The 20,038-nt window shown below is 42.6% G+C and overlaps 1 protein-coding gene across 1 annotated transcript in view; it reads left to right on the top strand.

The window, feature by feature from the left end:
• Positions 1-20,038, top strand: part of LOC128642006 (uncharacterized) — a 238,353-nt gene that overhangs the window by 86,481 nt on the left and 131,834 nt on the right. Inside the window, exon 6 of the mRNA XM_053694643.1 lies at positions 11,579-11,776. Within this exon, the coding sequence (XP_053550618.1) occupies positions 11,579-11,776 (198 nt within the window). The remainder of the gene's footprint in view (positions 1-11,578; positions 11,777-20,038) is intronic.

The raw sequence follows: 20,038 nt of genomic DNA, 5'->3' as shown, positions 1-20,038 counted from the left end.
TAATAATTATGCACACCTGATATAGGGTGTTGATGTCATTAGACCACACCCCTTCTCATTACAGAGATGCACATCACCTAATATGCTTAATTGGTAGTAGGCTTTCGAGCCTATACAGCTTGGAGTAAGACAACATGCATAAAGAGGATGATGTGGTCAAAATACTCATTTGCCTAATAATTCTGCACTCCCTGTATTCTAGACAGGATTAAAGCTCTTAAGTTAGCTAACTCCTTTATTTCTGACGCCATTTTTCATTTAGCCAAGCTAACGGCTAAGAATTCAGGTTTTGCAATTTTGTCGCGTAGGGCGCTATGGCTTAAGTCCTGGTCAGCAGACGTTACTTCAAAGTCTAAGCTTCTTAACATCCCCTTCAAGGGACAGACCCTATTCGGGCCTGGTCTGAAGGAGATCATTTCTGATATTATTGGAGGAAAAGGTCACGCCCTTCCTCAGGATAGGTCCAATAAGTTAAGGACCAAACAGAATAATTTTTGTTCCTTTCAAAACTTCAAGAGTGGCGCAGCTTCAGTTTCCTCTAATGCAAAACAAGAGGGAAATTTCGCCCAGTCCAAACCAGTCTGGAGACCTAACCAGGCTTGGAACAAGGGGAAGCAGGCCAAGAAACCTGCGGCTGCCTCTAAAACAGCATGAAGGAGTAGCCCCCGATCCGGGACCGGATCTAGTAGGGGGCAGACTTTCTCTCTTCGCCCAGGCTTGGGCAAGAGACGTCCAGGATCCCTGGGCATTAGAGATTGTTTCCCAGGGATATCTTCTGGACTTCAAAGCTTCATCTCCAAAGGGGAGATTTCATCCCTCACAATTATCTGTAAACCAGATAAAGAGAGAGGCATTCTTACGTTGTGTTCAAGACCTACTGGTTATGGGAGTGATCCACCCAGTTCCAAGGGAGGAACAGGGGCAGGGCTTCTATTCAAATCTGTTTATAGTTCCCGAAAAAGAGGGAACTTTCAGACCAATCTTGGATCTCAAGATCCTAAATAAATTTCTCAGGGTTCCATCCTTCAAGATGGAGACTATCCGAACCATCCTCCCTATGATCCAGGAGGGTCAATATATGAATACCGTGGACTTAAAGGATGCTTATCTCCACATTCCGATTTACAGAGATCATCATCAGTTCCTCAGGTTCGCCTTCCTAGACAGGCATTACCAGTTTGTGGCTCTTCCCTTCGGGTTAGCCACGGCACCAAGAATCTTTATGAAGGTTCTAGGGTCCTTACTGGCGGTTCTAAGGCCACGGGGCATAGCTGTAGCTCCTTACCTAGATGACATTCTGATACAGGGGTCGACTTTTCAAATCGCCAAGTCCCATACGGACATTGTTCTGGCCTTTCTGGGGTCTCACGGGTGGAAGGTGAACGAAGAAAAGAGTTCTCTCTCCCCTCTCACAAGAGTTTCCTTCCTAGGAACACTGATAGATTCAGTAGAAATGAAAAATTTTCTGACAGAGGTCAGGTTATCAAAGCTTCTAACTTCCTGCCGTGCTCTTCATTCCACTTCTCGGCCGTCAGTGGCTCAGTGTATGGAAGTAATCGGCCTAATGGTAGCGGCATTGGACATAGTTCCGTTTGCCAGCCTACATCTCAGACCACTGCAACTTTGCATGCTCAATCAGTGGAATGGGGATTACACAGATTTGTCCCCTCTGCTAAATCAAGAGACCAGGGATTCTCTTCTCTAGTGGTTATCTCGGGTCCATCTGTCCAGGGGAATGAGTTTCCGCAGGCCAGAGTGGACTATAGTGACGACAGATGCCAGCCTTCTGGGCTGGGGCGCGGTCTGGAACTCCCTGAAGGCTCAGGGTTCGTGGACTCAGGAGGAAGCCCTCCTTCCGATAAACATTCTGGAACTGAGAGCGATATTCAATGCTCTCCAGGCTTGGCCTCAACTAGCTGCGGTCAGGTTCATCAGATTTCAGTCGGACAATATCACGACTGTAGCCTATATCAACCATCAGGGGGGAACAAGAAGCCCCCTGGCAATGTTGGAGGTTTCAAAGAAAATTCTATGGGCAGAGGTTCACTCTTGCCATCTCTCAGCTATCCATATCCCAGGAGTAGAGAACTGGGAGGCGGATTTTCTAAGTCGGCAGACTTTTCATCCCGGGGAGTGGGAGCTGCATCCGGAGGTAATTGCCCAGCTGATTCAACTATGGGGCAAACCAGAACTGGATCTGATGGCGTCTCATCAGAACGCCAAGCTTCCTTGTTACAGGTCAAGGTCAAGGGATCCCCAGGCAGCGCTGATAGATGCTCTAGCAGTTCCCTGGTCCTTCAGCCTGGCTTATGTGTTCCCACCATTTCCTCTCTTCCCTCGTCTGATTGCCAAGATCAAGCAGGAGAGAGCTTGGGTGATTTTGATAGCACCTGCGTGGCCATGCAGGACTTGGTATGCAGATCTGGTGGACATGTCACCCCTTCCACCATGGACTCTGCCGCTGAGGCAGGACCTTCTACTCCAAGGTCCTTTCAAACATCCAAATCTAATTTCTCTGCGTCTGACTGCTTGGAGATTGAACGCTTGATTTTATCAAAACGGGGTTTCTCCGAGTCGGTCATTGATACCTTAATTCAGGCTCGAAAGCCTGTCACCAGGAAAATCTATCATAAGATATGGTGTAAATATCTTCATTGGTGTGAATCCAAGGGTTACTCATGGAGTAAAGTCAGGATTCCTAGGATATTATCCTTTCTCCAAGAAGGATTGGAGAAGGGATTGTCAGCTAGTTCCTTAAAGGGACAGATTTCTGCTCTGTCTATTCTTCTGCACAAGCGTCTGGCAGATGTTCCAGACGTTCAGGCGTTTTGTCAGGCTTTAGTTAGAATCAAGCCTGTGTTTAAACCTGTTGCTCCACCATGGAGTTTAAATTTAGTTCTTAAAGTTCTTCAAGGGGTTCCATTTGAACCTCTGCATTACATAGATATCAAGCTCTTATCTTGGAAAGTTCTGTTTTTGGTAGCTATCTCTTCGGCTCGAAGACTTTCAGAGTTATCTGCCTTACAGTGTGATTCCCCTTATCTGATCTTCCATGCAGATAAGGTAGTTTTGCGTACCAAACCTGGGTTTCTTCCTAAGGTGGTATCTAATAAGAACATCAATCAGGAGATTGTTGTTCCGTCACTGTGTCCTAATCCTTCTTCAAAGAAGGAACGTCTATTACACAATCTTGACGCGGTTCGTGCTTTAAAGTTTTATTTACAAGCTACTAAGTATTTTCGACAAACATCTGCATTGTTTGTTGTCTACTCTGGACAGAGGAGAGGCCAAAAGGCTTCGGCATCTTCTCTTTCTTTTTGGCTGAGAAGCATAATCCGTTTAGCTTATGAGACTGCTGGCCAGCAGCCTCCTCAAAGAATTACAGCTCATTCCACTAGAGCGGTAGCTTCCACATGGGCTTTTAAAAATGAGGCCTCTGTTGAACAGATTTGTAAGGCGGCGACTTGGTCTTCGCTTCATACTTTTTCTAAATTCTACAAATTTGATACTTTTGCTTCCTCGGAGGCTATTTTTGGGAGAAAGGTCTTGCAGGCAGTGGTGCCTTCCTTTTAAATTCCTGCCTTGTCCCTCCCTTCATCCGTGTCCTAAAGCTTTGGTATTGATATCCCACAAGTAATGGATGAACCCGTGGACTGGATACACCTTACAAGAGAAAACAAAATTTATGCTTACCTGATAAATTTCTTTCTCTTGTGGTGTATCCAGTCCACGGCTCGCCCTGTCACTTTAAGGCAGGTGTTTTTTATTTTTAAACTACAGTCACCACTGCACCCTATAGTTTCTCCTTTTTCTTGCTTGTCTTCGGTCGAATGACTGGGGGTGGCAGTTAGGGGAGGAGCTATATAGACAGCTCTGCTGTGGGTGTCCTCTTGCAACTTCCTGTTGGGAAGGAGAATATCCCACAAGTAATGGATGAACCCGTGGACTGGATACACCACAAGAGAAAGAAATTTATCAGGTAAGCATAAATTTTGTTTTTCTTTGTTCTCTTGGTATCTTTATTTGAAAAGCAGTAGTGTTAGCTTAGGAACCTGACCATTTTTGGTTCAGCACCCTTGTTAGTGCATGCCGATTGGTGACTACATTTAGCCACCAATCAGCCAGCGCTACCCAGGTGCTGAATTAAAAATGGGCCAACTCCTAATCTTACATTCATGCTTTTCAAATAAAGATACTCAGAGTACAAAGAAAAATTGAAAATAGGAGTAAATTAGAAAGTTTCTTAAAATCACATGCTCTATCTGAATCATGGAAAACCGAGTTTCATATCCCTTTAAAACACAGAAACCAAAATTAAAGAGACATTAAACCCCCAATTTTTCTTCACGATTCAGCTAGAACATACACTTTTCAACAACTTTCCTATTTACTTCTATAATTACATTTGCTTCATTCTCTTGGTATGCTTTGTTGAAGGATGAACAATTCACTACTGGGAGCTGGTAGAACACTTTGGGTGAGCCAGTGACAAGAGGCATATATGTGTAACTACCAATCAGCAGCTAGTTCCCGGTCGTAAATTGCTGCTCCTGAGCCTACCTAGGCATGGTCCTCAACAAAGGATGTCAAGAAAACAAAGAAAATTAGTTAATAGAAGTAAATTGGAAATTTGTTTAAAATTGCATGTTCTATCTGAATCATGGAAGTAAAATTTTGACTATACTGTCCCTTTAAACATTTATTCTGTTATCAAATGTATACTTTTTTTTCTTTTCTTATCAATTGTTAAAATGTTGTTCCTTTTCATGGGGGCATACAGAGGTAAGCTCTGATGTGTGCATGTGTCTTAAAGGGACCATAAATACATGCTAGATATAAGGATGTGTTCAAAGCAAAGATAATTATTTTCTTTCCTATGGCATGGAGAGTCCACAACGTCATTCCAATTACTAGTGGGATATTCAACTCCTGGCCAGAGCACCCCAGCAGAACTGTTAAGTGTCACTTCCCTTACCCATAACCCCCAGTCATTCTTTGCCTCTGTGACGGGAGGACGGCGAAGATGAGTGTCTGAGAAGATTAATCCTTTTAATAGGTACTTTTCCCTGTAAGTAAGGATTGGGGTCTGACTAAGTCCATGTCAATCTCTTTAGTAAGGGTAATGGTGGCCTTTAGCAGTTAGAAAGCGGCAAGGTGGTCCTTGCTTTATTTCTAACACTCTTGCTACTCCTCTGAAAAAAGCCATAGTTAGTTACTCTGTTCTTTCTTTGTCTACAGGTCCCTGATAGAGAGTGGAGTATCTATCACACCCTTGTAACTGCCTCTCTGCCCGGCAGCAGGATCCTCAGGTAAGTGCTTTTTGCCTTCTAGGTATTGAAGGTGTGCACTTTAAGGGGTTAAATCCTCTATTGGATCTTTGGGACTCAGTTTATCTTTTTATTTAGGATACAAACAAGGGCAGTCTGCAGGCATATTTGTATATATGAGACCTAATTTATGTAGGAGACTTAAGGGTTAATATTTTTTCCCCTATTTTGAGAATTGAATTTTCTCATGTGTGGCTGAAGGGGTTTGAGTTACGCTCTGTTAAGTTTTTTTTTTTATGTGCGGGAGATAGAGATTTAGACATGACTCTCTCCTTTTCCGGCTACATACGCTGAGTGGAGTTGTTTGCTACATCTGTAAAATCTTTCTCTGTCGGCTGTACTCTTGACGATCAGATCGTCTTGGAAGCAAGATTTGCTGTCTCCAGCTGGAGACTCCTCATTGATCGTTCTAGTGGATGTCTGGTTACGGTAGGACATCTCAGTTAGACTGAGGGTTAGTGGTGCCTGTATTTTTTCAGTATTTTATCTGTTTTTAACTTTTTTTTTCTCACTGTGACCTACGGTTTAAGTGAATTCCCCCCCCCCCCTCATTTTAAATTATTAGTGGAATATGTTCAGTATGGACACTGAACAGGGGACCTCTATTTCTATGGACAAATGTTTACTATGGTTAAAAGCTCAAATTCTCCTTCCTATGCAATTTTGTTCCTCTTGTCTATCTAAAACTTTAAAATTTATGGACAAGTTACTCCCTTCTGAGCCACATGTCTCCTGCCTCAGCTTTCTCCTGTTATGTCCCAAGCCTTATCGGTCTCTCATACAGTGCCTTGCTGTTCCTCTTATCCTCCTGGGGGGGTTTATTTACCAGGAGATTTTGCTGTGTAGATAACTTCTGCGGTGTCTGCAACTTTATCTACTTTCCCTTCTTCAGGTAAGCGTAAGAGGAAATCCAAACATTTTTCTGCTAGTAAGGTTTTTGACCAAGCTCAAGATGCGTTAGTCAGCCTCCCCAAGGGTCTGTTGAGGAAGATACTTCAGTAGCCGCAGATAGTGAGATCTCTGACTGTGACATGATGGGGGATAATTCTGCAGAATCTGAAGAAGTTAATTTTAGATTTAAGCTCGAACATCTCTGTTTACTTCTAAAGGAGGTCCTGGCTACTTTGGACGACTCTGACTCTTCTGTAGCTGTCAACCCTAAAATATCTAGTAAACTCAATAGATATTATTATGTTCTTTCTTCAGTGGAAGTATTTCCAGTTCCTGACAGTATGTCGGAGATTATAGCTCAGGAATGGGATAACCCGGGGATTCCTTTTTCCCCGTCTCCTGTTTTTAAAAAGATGTTTCCTGTTGCTGACTCCATTCTGGATTCGTGGCGCACAGTGCCTAAGGTAGAAGAAGCTATTTCTACTCTAGCCAAAAGAACTACTATTCCTATAGAGGATAGCTGTTCTTTCAAGAATCCCATGGATAAGAAGCTTGAGGCTTACTTAAAGAAGATGTATATTCATCAGGAATTACAGTGGCAACCTGCCGCAAGTATTGCTACGGTTGCAGGTGCAGCATCTTATTGAGGCGATACCTTATCTGAACTGATTTTAGAAGAGACTTCTATAGAGGAGATCCAAAATAGGATCAAGGCTCTTAAACTGGCCAATTCTTTTATTTCTGATGCAAACATGCAGGTCATTAGACTGGGATTCTATTCAAATCTTTTTGTAGTTCCCAAAAAGGCGGGAACCGTTAGTCCCATTTTAGACTTAAAATGTCTCAACAAATTCCTCAGAGTTCCGTCCTCCAAAATGGAGACCATTCGTTTCATTGGTCCAAGAGGGTCAATTCATGGCGACCATAGACCTGAAGGACGCATACCTTTTATGTTCCCATTCACAGGGATCATCATCAGTTTCTGAGGTTTTCCTTTCTGGACAAGCATTTCCAGTTTGTTGCACTTCCGTTTGGCCTTGCCACTGCTCCCAGAATATTCACAAAGGTTCTGAGGGCTCTTTTGGCAGTGATCAGATCTTCGGGAATTGCGGTAGCACCTTACCTGGAAGACATCTTGGTTCAGGCGTCATCTTTTTAACTAGCAGAATCTCATACAGAGATGTTGTTATCTTTTATACGTTCCCACGGGTGGAAAGTGAATCTGGAAAAGAGTTCCCTTGTTCCAGCTACGAGGGTGTGTTTTTTAGGGCCAATCATAAATTCCCTGTCCATGAAATTTTCCTGACAGATGTCAGAGATCAAAGATTCTGGCTTCATGGCTCTCTCTCCAGTCTACTTTTCGCCCATCAGTGGCTCAATGCATGGAGGTAATTGGTCTGATGCTTGCTTCAATGGACATCATTCCTTTTGCGTAGTTCCATCTGAGACCTCTACAACTATGCATGCTCAGTCAATGGAACAGAGACCATTCAGATCTATCACAGAGGATAGATCTGGATCCCCTATCAAGAGACTCTGTCTCTCGAAGGTGGGTGTTCAAGACCATCTGTCTCGAGATGTGTTTCCTGAGACCGGCATGGGTTATTGTAACAACAGATGCCAGTCTGTCAGGTTGGGGTGCATTTTGGAGTTCTCTAAAGGCTCAAGGCCTATGGACTCATGAAGAGTCTGCTCTTCCCATAAACATCTTAGAGTTGAGAGCAATATTCAATGCCTTGACAGCCTGGCCTTAACTATCTTTTGTCCGGTTTATCAGATTCCAGTCGGACAATATCACCTCAGTGGCTTACATCAACCACGAGGGAGGAACTCAGAGTGCCCTAGCTATGAAGTAGTTGACTCAAATTCTGCAGTGGGTTGAAGCTCACGAGTGTCTCCTATCTGCCATCCACATCCCGGGGGTGGACAACTGTGAGGCAGATTTTCTAAGCTGACATACCTTTCATCCTGTGGAGTGGGCTCTCCACCCGGAAGTGTTCTCCAGGATAACCCTCAAGTGGGGGGTTCCGGTGTTGGATCTGATGGCTTCCAAAGTACGGTTTAAGGTCAAGAGATCCTCAAGCCATTTTGATAGATGCTCTGGTGGTTCCTTGGATCTTTAATTTAGCGTATCTGTTTCCTCTGTTTGCTCTCCTTCCACGAGTCATTGCTTGTATCAAACATGAGAGAGCATCTGTAATTCTAATAGCTCCTGCATGGCCACACAGGATCTGGTTCGCGGATCTGGTGAAGTTGTCATCTCTTCCACCCTGGAGGTTACCTCTAAAGAAAGACCTTCTAATTCAGGGTCCTTTCCTCCATCCAAATTTAGACTCTATGAAGCTGACTGCTTGGAGATTGAACACTTAGTTTTGGCCAAGTGTGTTTTTTCTGAGACGGTCATTGATACCATGCTTCAGGCTCGTAAACCAGTTACTCGTAAGATTTACCATAAGGTATGGTGCAAATACCTATATTGGTGTGAATCAAAGGGTTTCTCTTGGAGTAGGGTCAGGATACCCAGAATTTTGTCTTTTCTCCAGGAGGACCTGAAGAAGGGTTTGTCAGTCAGTACTCTGAAGGGTCAGATTTCTGCTCTGTCTATTCTTTTGCACAAACGTCTGGCAGATCTGTCAGATGTTCAATCTTTTGTTCAGGCTCTGGTCGGAATCAGGCCTGTGTTTAAACCTGTTGCTCCTCCTTGGATCTTTAACCTTGTTCTTAAAGTTTTGCAGCAGGCTCAGTTTGAGCCAATGCATTCTGTTGATATTAAGTTGTTATCTTGGAAGGTTTTATTCCTTCTTGCTATTTCCTCTGCTCGCAGCGTTTCTGAACTCTCTGCTCTACAGTGTGATTCCCCTTACCTTATTTTTCATGCTGATAAGGCGGTCCTTCGCACTAAGCTGGAATTTCTCCCTAAGGTAGTGTCTGATCGCAATATAAATCAGGAAATTGTTATTCCTTCTTTGTGCCAATCCTTCTTCCCAGAAGGAACATCTTCTGCATAACCTCGATGTTGTGTGTGCTCTAAAATGTTATCTTCAAGTAAGTAAAGATTTTCAACAATCCTCTGCCCTGTTCATTGTTTTTTTCTGGCAAGCATAGGGGTCAGAATGCCACTTCTACTACCCTTTCTTTCTGGTTGAGAAGTATTATCAGGTTTGCTTATGAAGACAGCTGGTCAGCAACCTCCTGAGAGAATTACGGCTTATTCCACAAGGGCTGTCTCTTCTTCCTGGGCTTTCAAAAATAAAGCCTCTGTGGAATAAATTTGCAAGGCGGCAACTTGGTCCTCTTTGCATACATTTTCAAAATTCTACAAATTTAATACTTTTGCCTCGGCTGAGGCTTCTTTTGGGAGAAAAGTTCTTCAAGTGGTGGTGCCTTCTGTTTAGGTCTGCCTGTCTTGTTCTCCTTCCCTTTTCATTCTATGTCCTCTAGCTTGGGTATTGGTTCCCACTAGTAATTGGAATGACATCGTGGACTCTCCATGCCATAGGAAAGAAAACAAAATTTATGCTTACCTTATAAATTTATTTCCGGGCATGGAGAGTCCACGACCCCACCCTTATTTAATCAACTTCAACAGTTTTTTCTGTAAACCTCAGGCACCTCTATACCCTTGTGTTATCTTCTTTTTCCATTTCCCTTTGGCCGAATGACTGGGGGTTATAGGTAAGGGAACTGACACTTAACAGCTCTGCTGGGGTGCTCCTCCTTCTGGCCAGGAGTTGAATATCCCACTAGTAATTGGAATGACGTTGTTGACTCTCCATGCCTGAAAATAAATAAATTTATCAGGTAGGCATAAATGTTAGTTTTTTTTTTTTTTAATTATGTTAGTTGTTTAACTATTGAAAAAACAAGTGGAACATTTCAATTTCTAAGGTGTACTTTAGTTTATATAAATCAATGTGCACTGCCATGTTGAAATGTAGGTTTCCCTTATCTAATCAATTAGGGGCAGATATAAAACAGGCAATACATTGTCCAAATATACTGAACTGTGCAAACAATGACTGTGGAATATAAAAATGCTAAAATAACTTTCTAACAGGGTTTCCCCCTCAGCCACTCTTTGCACAGTTTAATGTTTGGACACTTTCACTGCCTGTTTCAAATTGTCCTAAGCAAAATAGATTAGATATGAAGCATCCTAGGTTTTAACATGTCAGCACACATTACTGTATAGAAACACTAGTGGTAAAGCCTGTGTACATGGGCCAAAATGTTTAATGAAATAAATATACTTATCCTTCTATCCCTGTCCCTGATCCCCCTCAAACAGCTCTCTAACCCCCCCTCTAACTATTGCCACCATCTTAGGTACTGGCAGCTGTACCTATAAACCCCTTTTTTTTTTACTCTACTCAAAATTCTGTAGTGTAGTGGTCCCACCACCTCCCGCACCCTCAAAACCCTTTTTATTCTTTAAAAAAATAATTCTGTAGTGTATCTGCCCCCTCCCTCCCTGTTCCTTTAATTTCTGTAGTGTAGGACCCTAACACTCCCCACCTCCGCTGCTGAGCCCGCCTCCCGCCCACATCTCCCGCCATCACCAGCAGAAGATCGTTACACAGTGTCATCGTCTAGCGATCAGGCATCTGCACTCATATGGAGGCGGAGCACCTATCGTGCTCCAGCTCCATATGCGGCAGATGCCTGAAGCTTCAGGAGCTCCAGCTTTCGGGTGTAACGTAACAGCTGAGAGTGCTGGAGCTTCCTGAAGCTGTCTCGCAATGCAAGGATTTGGCTGCGTGCACAACCTACGACGGCGAAGGACGCGGTACAAACGCGATTATAGTATAGATAGTGGAAATGGAAAGCTCTTAATTTAATAGGAACATTTGGAAAAAATAAAAAATGAAATTATATTGCAAACTCTTTAGATAATAAAAATGCATAATAAAACAGCAGCTCTGTAAAATCTAAAATAGGATCTGTAAAATAGTTACCTATAGAGAGATAATTACCTCCGTTCAGCTCTTTATTGACTACATTTTAAATTTTTTGCACATATTCATCTAACATCTCCGTGCATAGAGGGTCAGTGATGTTGTGCGTGACATTACTGGTATTCTGAGCATGCACTAGTATCGGATTCCTGTGTGCATGGCATATCTGCGTATGCTGCGTGTACAAGAAAACGTCACAGAATTTGTTATAACTTCTCTCAAGCATTTTTTTTTTTTTACATGAAACTGTATTGCAAAAAAGTGCCGCATGTGGCCCTCTGCCCCGCTAGTTGGCAATCCCTGATAGAAATGATTACAAAGTAACAAGAAAGGAAACAAATAATTACAAACTGCTGATAACAAAAAATACTTTTATACATTTGCAGTCATCATTTTTTTTTCTAGATGTCACCCTTTCCTGCCAGTCTAACATTCTGACTCTTCATGCCAAACAAAATGACCCATCACCTCTTCAAAAGGACGATTCTGCAGATGCCCAACAAAAGTTTGTGTCCTCTGGCAAAACGATTAATGTGGATGGCAGGAAAGCAACTGTGATGCCAACATGCCAGCAGAATACAGATAGCTCAACGCTGCCTCCAGGTAAAAGTTTCACGTAGGTCTCGCTTAGAGTGCAAAGGTCTTTGTGATGTAGATAATGAAAGAGATGGGTATAACTAGCTGGGGTACCGGGGATGCTGTCATTACCGATACAATGTTCCAGATGATCCCCTCTGATCTTAATATCTCTGTCTCTTACTCTCTCTCTCTCTTTTTCTCTCTCTCTTTTTTTCTCTCTCTCTCTTTTTCTCTCTCTCACTCTCTTTTTATCTTTTTCTCTCTCTCTCTCTTTTTCTCTCTTTCTCTCTCTCTCTCTTTTTCTCTCTCTTTCTCTCTCTTTTTCTCTCTCTCTTTTTGTCTCTCTCTTTTCTCCTGTTAAGTGTAGTCAGTCCACGGGTCATCCATTACTTATGGGATTATATCTCCTCCCTAACAGGAAGTGCAAGAGGATCACCCAAGCAGAGCTGCTATATAGCTCCTCCCCTCTACGTCATATCCAGTCATTCTCTTGCACCTAACTTAAAGATAGGACGTGTGAGAGGACTGTGGTGTGTTAAACTTAGTTTTTATTCTTCAATCAAAAGTTTATTTTAGGGGGGGCGGAGCTAACACTGGAGCTGAGCGGTCGCATCTCAAGGTGGCTCCGGCTGCACTATATACAAAATACTAATTTAGCGACCGCTCTAGCTCCCTTATTCCAATAACAGCTGGAATTAGCAAAGACAGAGGCATCAGAGATTTAAAATCCAATGGTGATATATCTCTTGGATGTAACCCTATCCCACCCATGTTGGCTTTGCAGATCAGAGTGCTAAGCAGCGGCCATTTCCCTTTTACCTACGCAGCAAAAAAATAGCGGGGAAAAACTGACTTTTTGAACTACATTATTTCTATGGCGACAGCTGCAGTGAAAAGCAATATGGAACCAGCGGTATATATACTCAGAGAACTTGGTAATCTCCTGGCCGGTTATCAGGCTGTATTTTCACACACGCTCAAGATGGCAGTTCAAGCGGTCGCTACGGATTCTACCACCTTGCACCATGTCTCCACAGTAGTTTGTGAAATGGATGGCGCCTTGGGGCCCCGGCAGCCATCATCCACCCTGCACGATCCATGGAGAAACATGGTAGTGAGCCCCGTGAACGCTGCTTTTCCAGCTGATCAGCCGGCTGATGTGTGGACTCAGGATGAGGCGGTGAGCATGTCTCCCCCCTGTCATGTAAATAGAACCATCGAGGCAGCGGTCTGTACCGTTCCTGCAACTGTCCAGATACCTCCTGTGCTTAGGGCTGGGAAATACCTTTACTCACTAACATGGCTGTTTGTTAGGGAGATCCTGGAGGGAGATCACCTACCTGCTGTTGCGGTGGAAGAGAACAGAGCAGGTCCATCACTAGGTTCAGAGTTAACAACTCCTAGAGGCATTGGCTAGATGAACTATCCGACAGATCCTTAAGCCCATTATGCTCTTTGTGGATCTAATGGAGATATTGGTTATTAGAAAGACTTGTTTGAATGTTGGCAATACGCCTGGTCACACACACCGTTAGCCCTGTGTTTTAGGCAGGATACAATGCTAATCACCTTTTTTATTATTACTGTTCCCTGTATACCTTATCCTATCATACTTGTTTGTCTTAAAGTTTAAGAATGTTGCGTGGGGTGAAGTGAATGACTGCTATCGTATCTGCTACCTTTAATCACATACTTGTAGTGCTCATAACGATCCCTGCTTTGTTTGCTTAAGGAATGATTATTTATATGATGGGGCATCATTCATGGGAATACCTGCACTCAATGTGGACAATTTATCTATGTTGGTTATATCTCTTTACAATGGGCTGTTGCATAAATGTGCTCTATTTAACTTAACCATGTTCTGGCTTACAAAGGTAGTTTGCATCTGAGCTATGCTGTTACATCTGGCTTTGATGCTATATCATGTCATAGGAGTACCTGAAGGATGAATGTTTTAGAAGTTCATATGCTTGATATTTTACTAAGTGGCACGGTCCTATTTTACAGATCGTGGTTCTTGGTTTAGTGTTCAATTGTTGCTCACTAGTAGAGGATGTAATTGCTAACTCTCACCACTGGAGGGGAGTCTTAGCTTGCTTATGCAGTGTTTCAAACCTGTACATATTTACTTTGCAAAACATCTGATTGATACTTTCCTATGAAGATCCGTAGTTTTGAATCTCTGTAGCTATTAATGTAACAGCTGTGCTCCTTGCTATTCTTGTTTCCTGGGTCCCAATGATTGCAGTGGATTAAGGTATTTAATATATTTAGAACTAGGTTACAGTTTAATAAGGTTAATCCAGCTACATCGCCAATTGTTGTGAACATGTTTACTATTTGCCTCTCTATATTCTTAATATTGTTACCATATGTAAAGACATTATTTCTGTGCCCCAAGTATAACACATTGAGAGTAGCTCTAATTTAGCAGTTCTCTCTAGATATAAGTTTTAGTTACTGGGTGTCTTTAGTTCATAGTCTTTTTCTATATACTTTGGCCTGCAACATCTATATACCCAAGGCTTGTGTAATTAAAGTAGATAGATGAGCCACATTTTCCTCAGCTAAACTATACTCTCCATATAGGTTCTCTCTATACCTATACATACATACCTGTTATACCAAGTTTTCCTGTTTGAATTTTAACTGCTTATGGGGTACCTGACAAACCTTATCATTTTTGCTGTTAGCTTCTAATCTCTCATACCGCATATTGCTTGATACCGCTATAATGGAACTAACTATAGTCTATATAGTCTCATATAATTTGTTCCAAATTTTTTATACTCTGGATAAGGAATACCCATATAGTCAGCTAGTTCAAGGTTAATACTCTAGTTTAGAGTTAATTTCTCTCTACTTTCCCTATAGCTATTCATATGCTTATAAGGCCATACACAGAGACATAATGAGCCCTCACCTACCTCGTTCAAGCAATCAACTATAGTAGCCGACCCATCTGCAATCTCTTACAGATGATAGTGATCGACATACATAGAAATTACTCAGATGTTTTACAGGCTTCTCATGTATATCCTACCACCTCCTACCCCCCACCCCATATTATACACCTCCTTTTATAGGAGGGTTAAATACGCGGTTCTCCTTGCAAATACCGCACCCCATTTCCCTTCTTCATTAGCAAAATCTTGCAGTTTGTCAAGATATTTAGAACGTTCCGAAACATAACAAAGTTTGAAGATGTAGCCTGAATATTCCTAAATGTTTCAGAAGCTTTTATCAGTTGAAAATTTTATTCTAATTTGCCATAGGTTCAAGAGAGACCATTTCTACCACTCTATTTCCTCTAGACATCATTTTAGATGACAGGAGTCCAAAAGTGGCTTCTTTTATTAGGAGAGGAAAATAATATAAAGCAGAAAATGAGGTTTCAGTTTTGTCTGTTACATATAAATATGGTGATGTTACTTTGGGTTTTCTCATGACAAATCTTTACCTGCATGTGACTATAGCATAGTTTTGAACTCTTAAGTAATGTCATAGTTTAAAAGAATGATTTTGAATACCTATGTAACATGTGTATTTGATGTTTTTTTTTTTTTTTGTCAATAACCTCAATAAAAAACTTATTTAAAAAAAAAAAAAAAAAAAAAAAAAGTTTATTTTAAACGGCACCAGAGTGTGTTGTTTGTTCTCAAGCAGCATTAGAAGAAGAATCTGCTTGAGTTTTTTCTATGATCTTAGCAGTCGTAACTAAGATCCACTTGCTGTTCTCGGCCATTCTGAGGAGTGAGGTAACTTCAGAACAGGGGAATAGCATGCAGGGCCCCCCTGCAAATGAGGTATGTGCAGTAAATTATTTTCTAAGGAATGGAATTGACTGAGAAAATACTGCTAATACCGATGTAATGTAAGTGCAGCCTTAAATGCAGTAGTAGCGACTGGTATCAAGCTGATATGTATGTATACTCTGAGGTATTTCTGGGGAATGGAATTTCACTAAGAAAATACTGTCTATATTAAAGTAATATTTGAGCCTGCACTGCAGTGAAAGCGACTAGCAGCAGGTTTATTAATAACACTTCATAATTTCAAATTTAAAACGTTTACTGGCATGTTAATCGTTTTTTCTGAGGTACTTGGTGATAAAACTTTATGGGCATGATTTTTACCACATGGCTGTCGTTTTTTATGCATAAAAACAGTTTACTGAGCTTCCCCACTATTGTAATAGGAGTGGGAGGGGCCTATTTTAGCGCTTTATTGCGCAGTAAAAATTTAGTCACAGTCTTCCTAGTTCTTCCTCCATGATCCAGGACGTCTCTACAGAGCCCAGGGGTCTCCAAAACTAGTTTTGAGGGAGGTAATCAGTCACAGCAGACCTGTGACAGTGTGTTTGACTGTGATAAAAACGTTTATTATTTCAATTGTTATCCGTTTTGGGTGTTAAGGGGTTAATCATCCTTTTGCTGGTGGGTGCAATCCTCTGCTAACTTTATACATTTTCTGTCAAAAATTGGTTGTTTTAACATATTTGGGTCATTGTTAATTCAAATGTGTCACATTTTTATGTTTTTCTTAAAGGCGCAGTAGCGTTTTTTATATAGCTTGTAAATTTATTTAAAAGTTTTTTTCCAAGCTTGCTAGTTTTATTGCTAGTCTGTTTAAACATGTCTGACACAGATGAATCTGTTTGTTCACTATGTTTAAAGGCCAATGTGGAGCCCAATAGAAATTTGTGCACTCAATGTATAGATGCTACTTTGAATAAAAGTAAAACTTTATATGTTAAGAAAATATCACCAGACAACGAGGGGGAAGTTATGCCGACTAACTCTCCTCACGTGTCAGTACATTCGCCTCCCGCTCAGGAGGTGCGTGATATTGTGGCGCCAAGTTCATCAGGGCGGCCCTTACAAATCACTTTGCAAGACATGGCTAATGTTATGACTGAAGTACTATCTAAATTGCCAGAATTAAGAGGTAAACGCGATCACTCTGGTGTAAGAACAGAGTGCGCTGATAATAGTAGAGCCATGTCTGATACTGCGTCACAATTTGCAGAACATGAGGACGGAGAGCTTCATTCTGTGGGTGACGGATCTGATCCAAGTAAACTGGATTCAGAGATTTCAAATTTTAAATTTAAGATTGAGAACCTCCGTGTATTACTAGGGGAGGTATTAGCGGCTCTGAATGATTGTAACACGGTTGCAATTCCAGAGAAAGTATGTAGGCTGGATAAATATTTTGCGGTACCGACGTGTACTGACGTTTTTCCTATACCTAAAAGGCTTACAGAAATTGTTAACAAGGAGTGGGATAGACCCGGTGTGCCTTTTTCACCCCCTCCTATATTTAGAAAGATGTTTCCAATAGACGCCGCCACACGGGACCTATGGCAGACGGTCCCTAAGGTGGAGGGAGCAGTTTCTACTTTGGCTAAGCGCACCACTATCCCGGTGGAGGATAGCTGTGCTTTTTCAGATCTAATGGATAAAAAGTTAGAGGGTTACCTTAAGAAAATGTTTGTTCAGCAAGGTTTTATATTACAACCCCTTGCATGCATCGCGCCTGTCACTGCTGCGGCGGCATTCTGGTTTGAGTCTCTGGAAGAGACCCTTAGCACAGCTCCATTGGATGAGATTATAAACAAGCTTAAAGCCCATAAGCTAGCTAATTCATTTATTTCTGATGCCGTAGTACACTTAACCAAACTTACGGCTAAGAACTCCGGATTCGCCATTCAAGCGCGCAGAGCGCTGTGGCTTAAATCCTGGCCAGCTGATGTGAGTTCTAAATCTAAATTGCTTAATATTCCTTTCAAAGGGCAGACATTATTCGGGCCCGGCTTGAAAGAAATTATCGCTGACATTACTGGAGGTAAGGGCCATGCCCTGCCTCAAGACAGGGCCAAACCAAAGGCTAAACAGTCTAATTTTCGTGCCTTTCGTAATTTCAAGACAGGAGCAGCATCAACTTCCTCTGCTCCAAGACAGGAAGGAACTGTTGCTCGCTTCAGACAGGGCTGGAAACCTAACCAGTCCTGGAACAAGGGCAAGCAGGCCAGAAAACCTGCTGCTGCCCCTAAGACAGCATGAAGTGAGGGCCCCCGATCCGGAAACGGATATAGTGGGGGGCAGACTTTCTCTCTTTGCCCAGGCTTGGGCAAGAGATGTCCAGGATCCCTGGGCGTTGGAAATCATATCTCAGGGATATCTTCTGGATTTCAAGGCTTCTCCTCCACAAGGGAGATTTCATCTTTCAAGGTTATCAGCAAATCAGATAAAGAAAGAGGCATTTCTACGATGTGTACAAGACCTCTTACTAATGGGAGTGATCCACCCAGTTCCGCGGTCGGAACACGGGCAAGGATTCTATTCAAATCTGTTTGTGGTCCCCAAAAAAGAGGGAACCTTCAGACCAATCTTGGACTTAAAGATCCTAAACAAATTCCTAAGAGTTCCATCGTTCAAAATGGAAACTATTCGAACCATCTTACCCATGATCCAAGAGGGTCAGTACATGACCACAGTGGATTTAAAGGATGCCTACCTTCACATACCGATTCACAAGGACCATTACCGGTATCTAAGATTTGCCTTCCTAAACAGGCATTACCAGTTTGTAGCTCTTCCCTTCGGGTTAGCTACGGCTCCAAGAATCTTTACAAAGGTTCTGGGCTCTCTTCTGGCGGTACTAAGACCGCGAGGCATAGCGGTAGCTCCGTACCTAGACGACATTCTGATACAAGCGTCAAGTTTCCAAACTGCCAAATCTCATACAGAGTTAGTTCTGGCATTTCTAAGGTCGCATGGGTGGAAGGTGAACGTAGAAAAGAGTTCTCTATTGCCACTCACAAGAGTTCCCTTTCTAGGGACTCTTATAGATTCTGTAAAAATGAAAATTTACCTGACGGAGGACAGGTTATCAAAACTTCTAAATGCTTGCCGTGTCCTTCATTCCATTCAACAGCCGTCAGTGGCTCAGTGCATGGAGCTAATCGGCTTAATGGTAGCGGCAATGGAAATAGTACCATTTGCGCGCCTGCATCTCAGACCGCTGCAATTGTGCATGCTAAGTCAGTGGAATGGGGATTACTCAGATTTGTCCCCTCTGCTAAATCTGGATCAAGAGACCAGAGATTCTCTTCTATGGTGGCTTTCTCGGCCACATCTGTCCAAGGGGATGCCCTTCCGCAGGCCAGATTGGACGATTGTAACAACAGACGCCAGCCTTCTAGGTTGGGGCGCAGTCTGGAATTCCCTGAAGGCTCAGGGATCATGGACTCAGGAGGAGAGACTCCTTCCAATAAACATTCTGGAATTAAGAGCAATTTTCAATGCTCTTCTGGCTTGGCCTCAGTTAGCAACTCTGAGGTTCATCAGATTTCAGTCGGACAACATCACGACTGTGGCTTACATCAACCATCAAGGAGGAACAAGGAGTTCCCTAGCGATGATGGAAGTCTCAAAGATAATTCGCTGGGCAGAGTCTCACTCTTGCCACCTGTCAGCGATCCACATCCCAGGCGTGGAGAACTGGGAGGCGGATTTTCTAAGTCGCCAGACCTTTCATCCGGGGGAGTGGGAACTTCATCCGGAGGTGTTTGCCCAACTGCTTCATCATTGGGGCAAACCAGATCTGGATCTCATGGCGTCTCGCCAGAACGCCAAGCTACCTTGTTACGGATCCAGGTCCAGGGACCCGGGAGCGGTGCTGATAGATGCTCTGACAGCACCTTGGTTCTTCAACATGGCTTATGTGTTTCCACCCTTCCCGATGCTTCCTTGATTGATTGCCACGATCAAACAGGAGAGAGCATCGGTGATTCTAATAGCGCCTGCGTGGCCACGCAGGACCTGGTATGCAGATCTAGTGGACATGTCGTCCTGTCCACCATGGTCTCTGCCTCTGAGACAGGACCTTCTGATTCAGGGTCCTTTCAAACATCCAAATCTAATTTCTCTGAGGCTGACTGCATGGAGATTGAACGCTTGATTCTATCAAAGCGTGGATTCTCGGAGTCAGTGATTGATACCTTAATACAGGCTAGGAAACCTGTTACCAGGAAAATTTACCATAAAATATGGCGCAAATACTTATATTGGTGCGAATCCAAGAGTTACTCATGGAGTAAGGTTAGAATTCCTAGGATATTGTCTTTTCTACAAGAATGTTTAGAAAAGGGTTTATCTGCTAGTTCGTTAAAGGGACAGATTTCAGCTCTGTCTATCCTTTTACACAAACGTCTGGCAGAAGTTCCAGACGTTCAGGCTTTTTGTCAGGCTTTGGCTAGGATTAAGCCTGTGTTTAAGA

The sequence above is a fragment of the Bombina bombina genome, chromosome 11 (genome assembly GCF_027579735.1).
Source record: "Bombina bombina isolate aBomBom1 chromosome 11, aBomBom1.pri, whole genome shotgun sequence".
NCBI classification, from domain to species: domain Eukaryota; kingdom Metazoa; phylum Chordata; class Amphibia; order Anura; family Bombinatoridae; genus Bombina; species Bombina bombina.
This window is presented reverse-complemented; position numbering and strand designations above follow the sequence as displayed.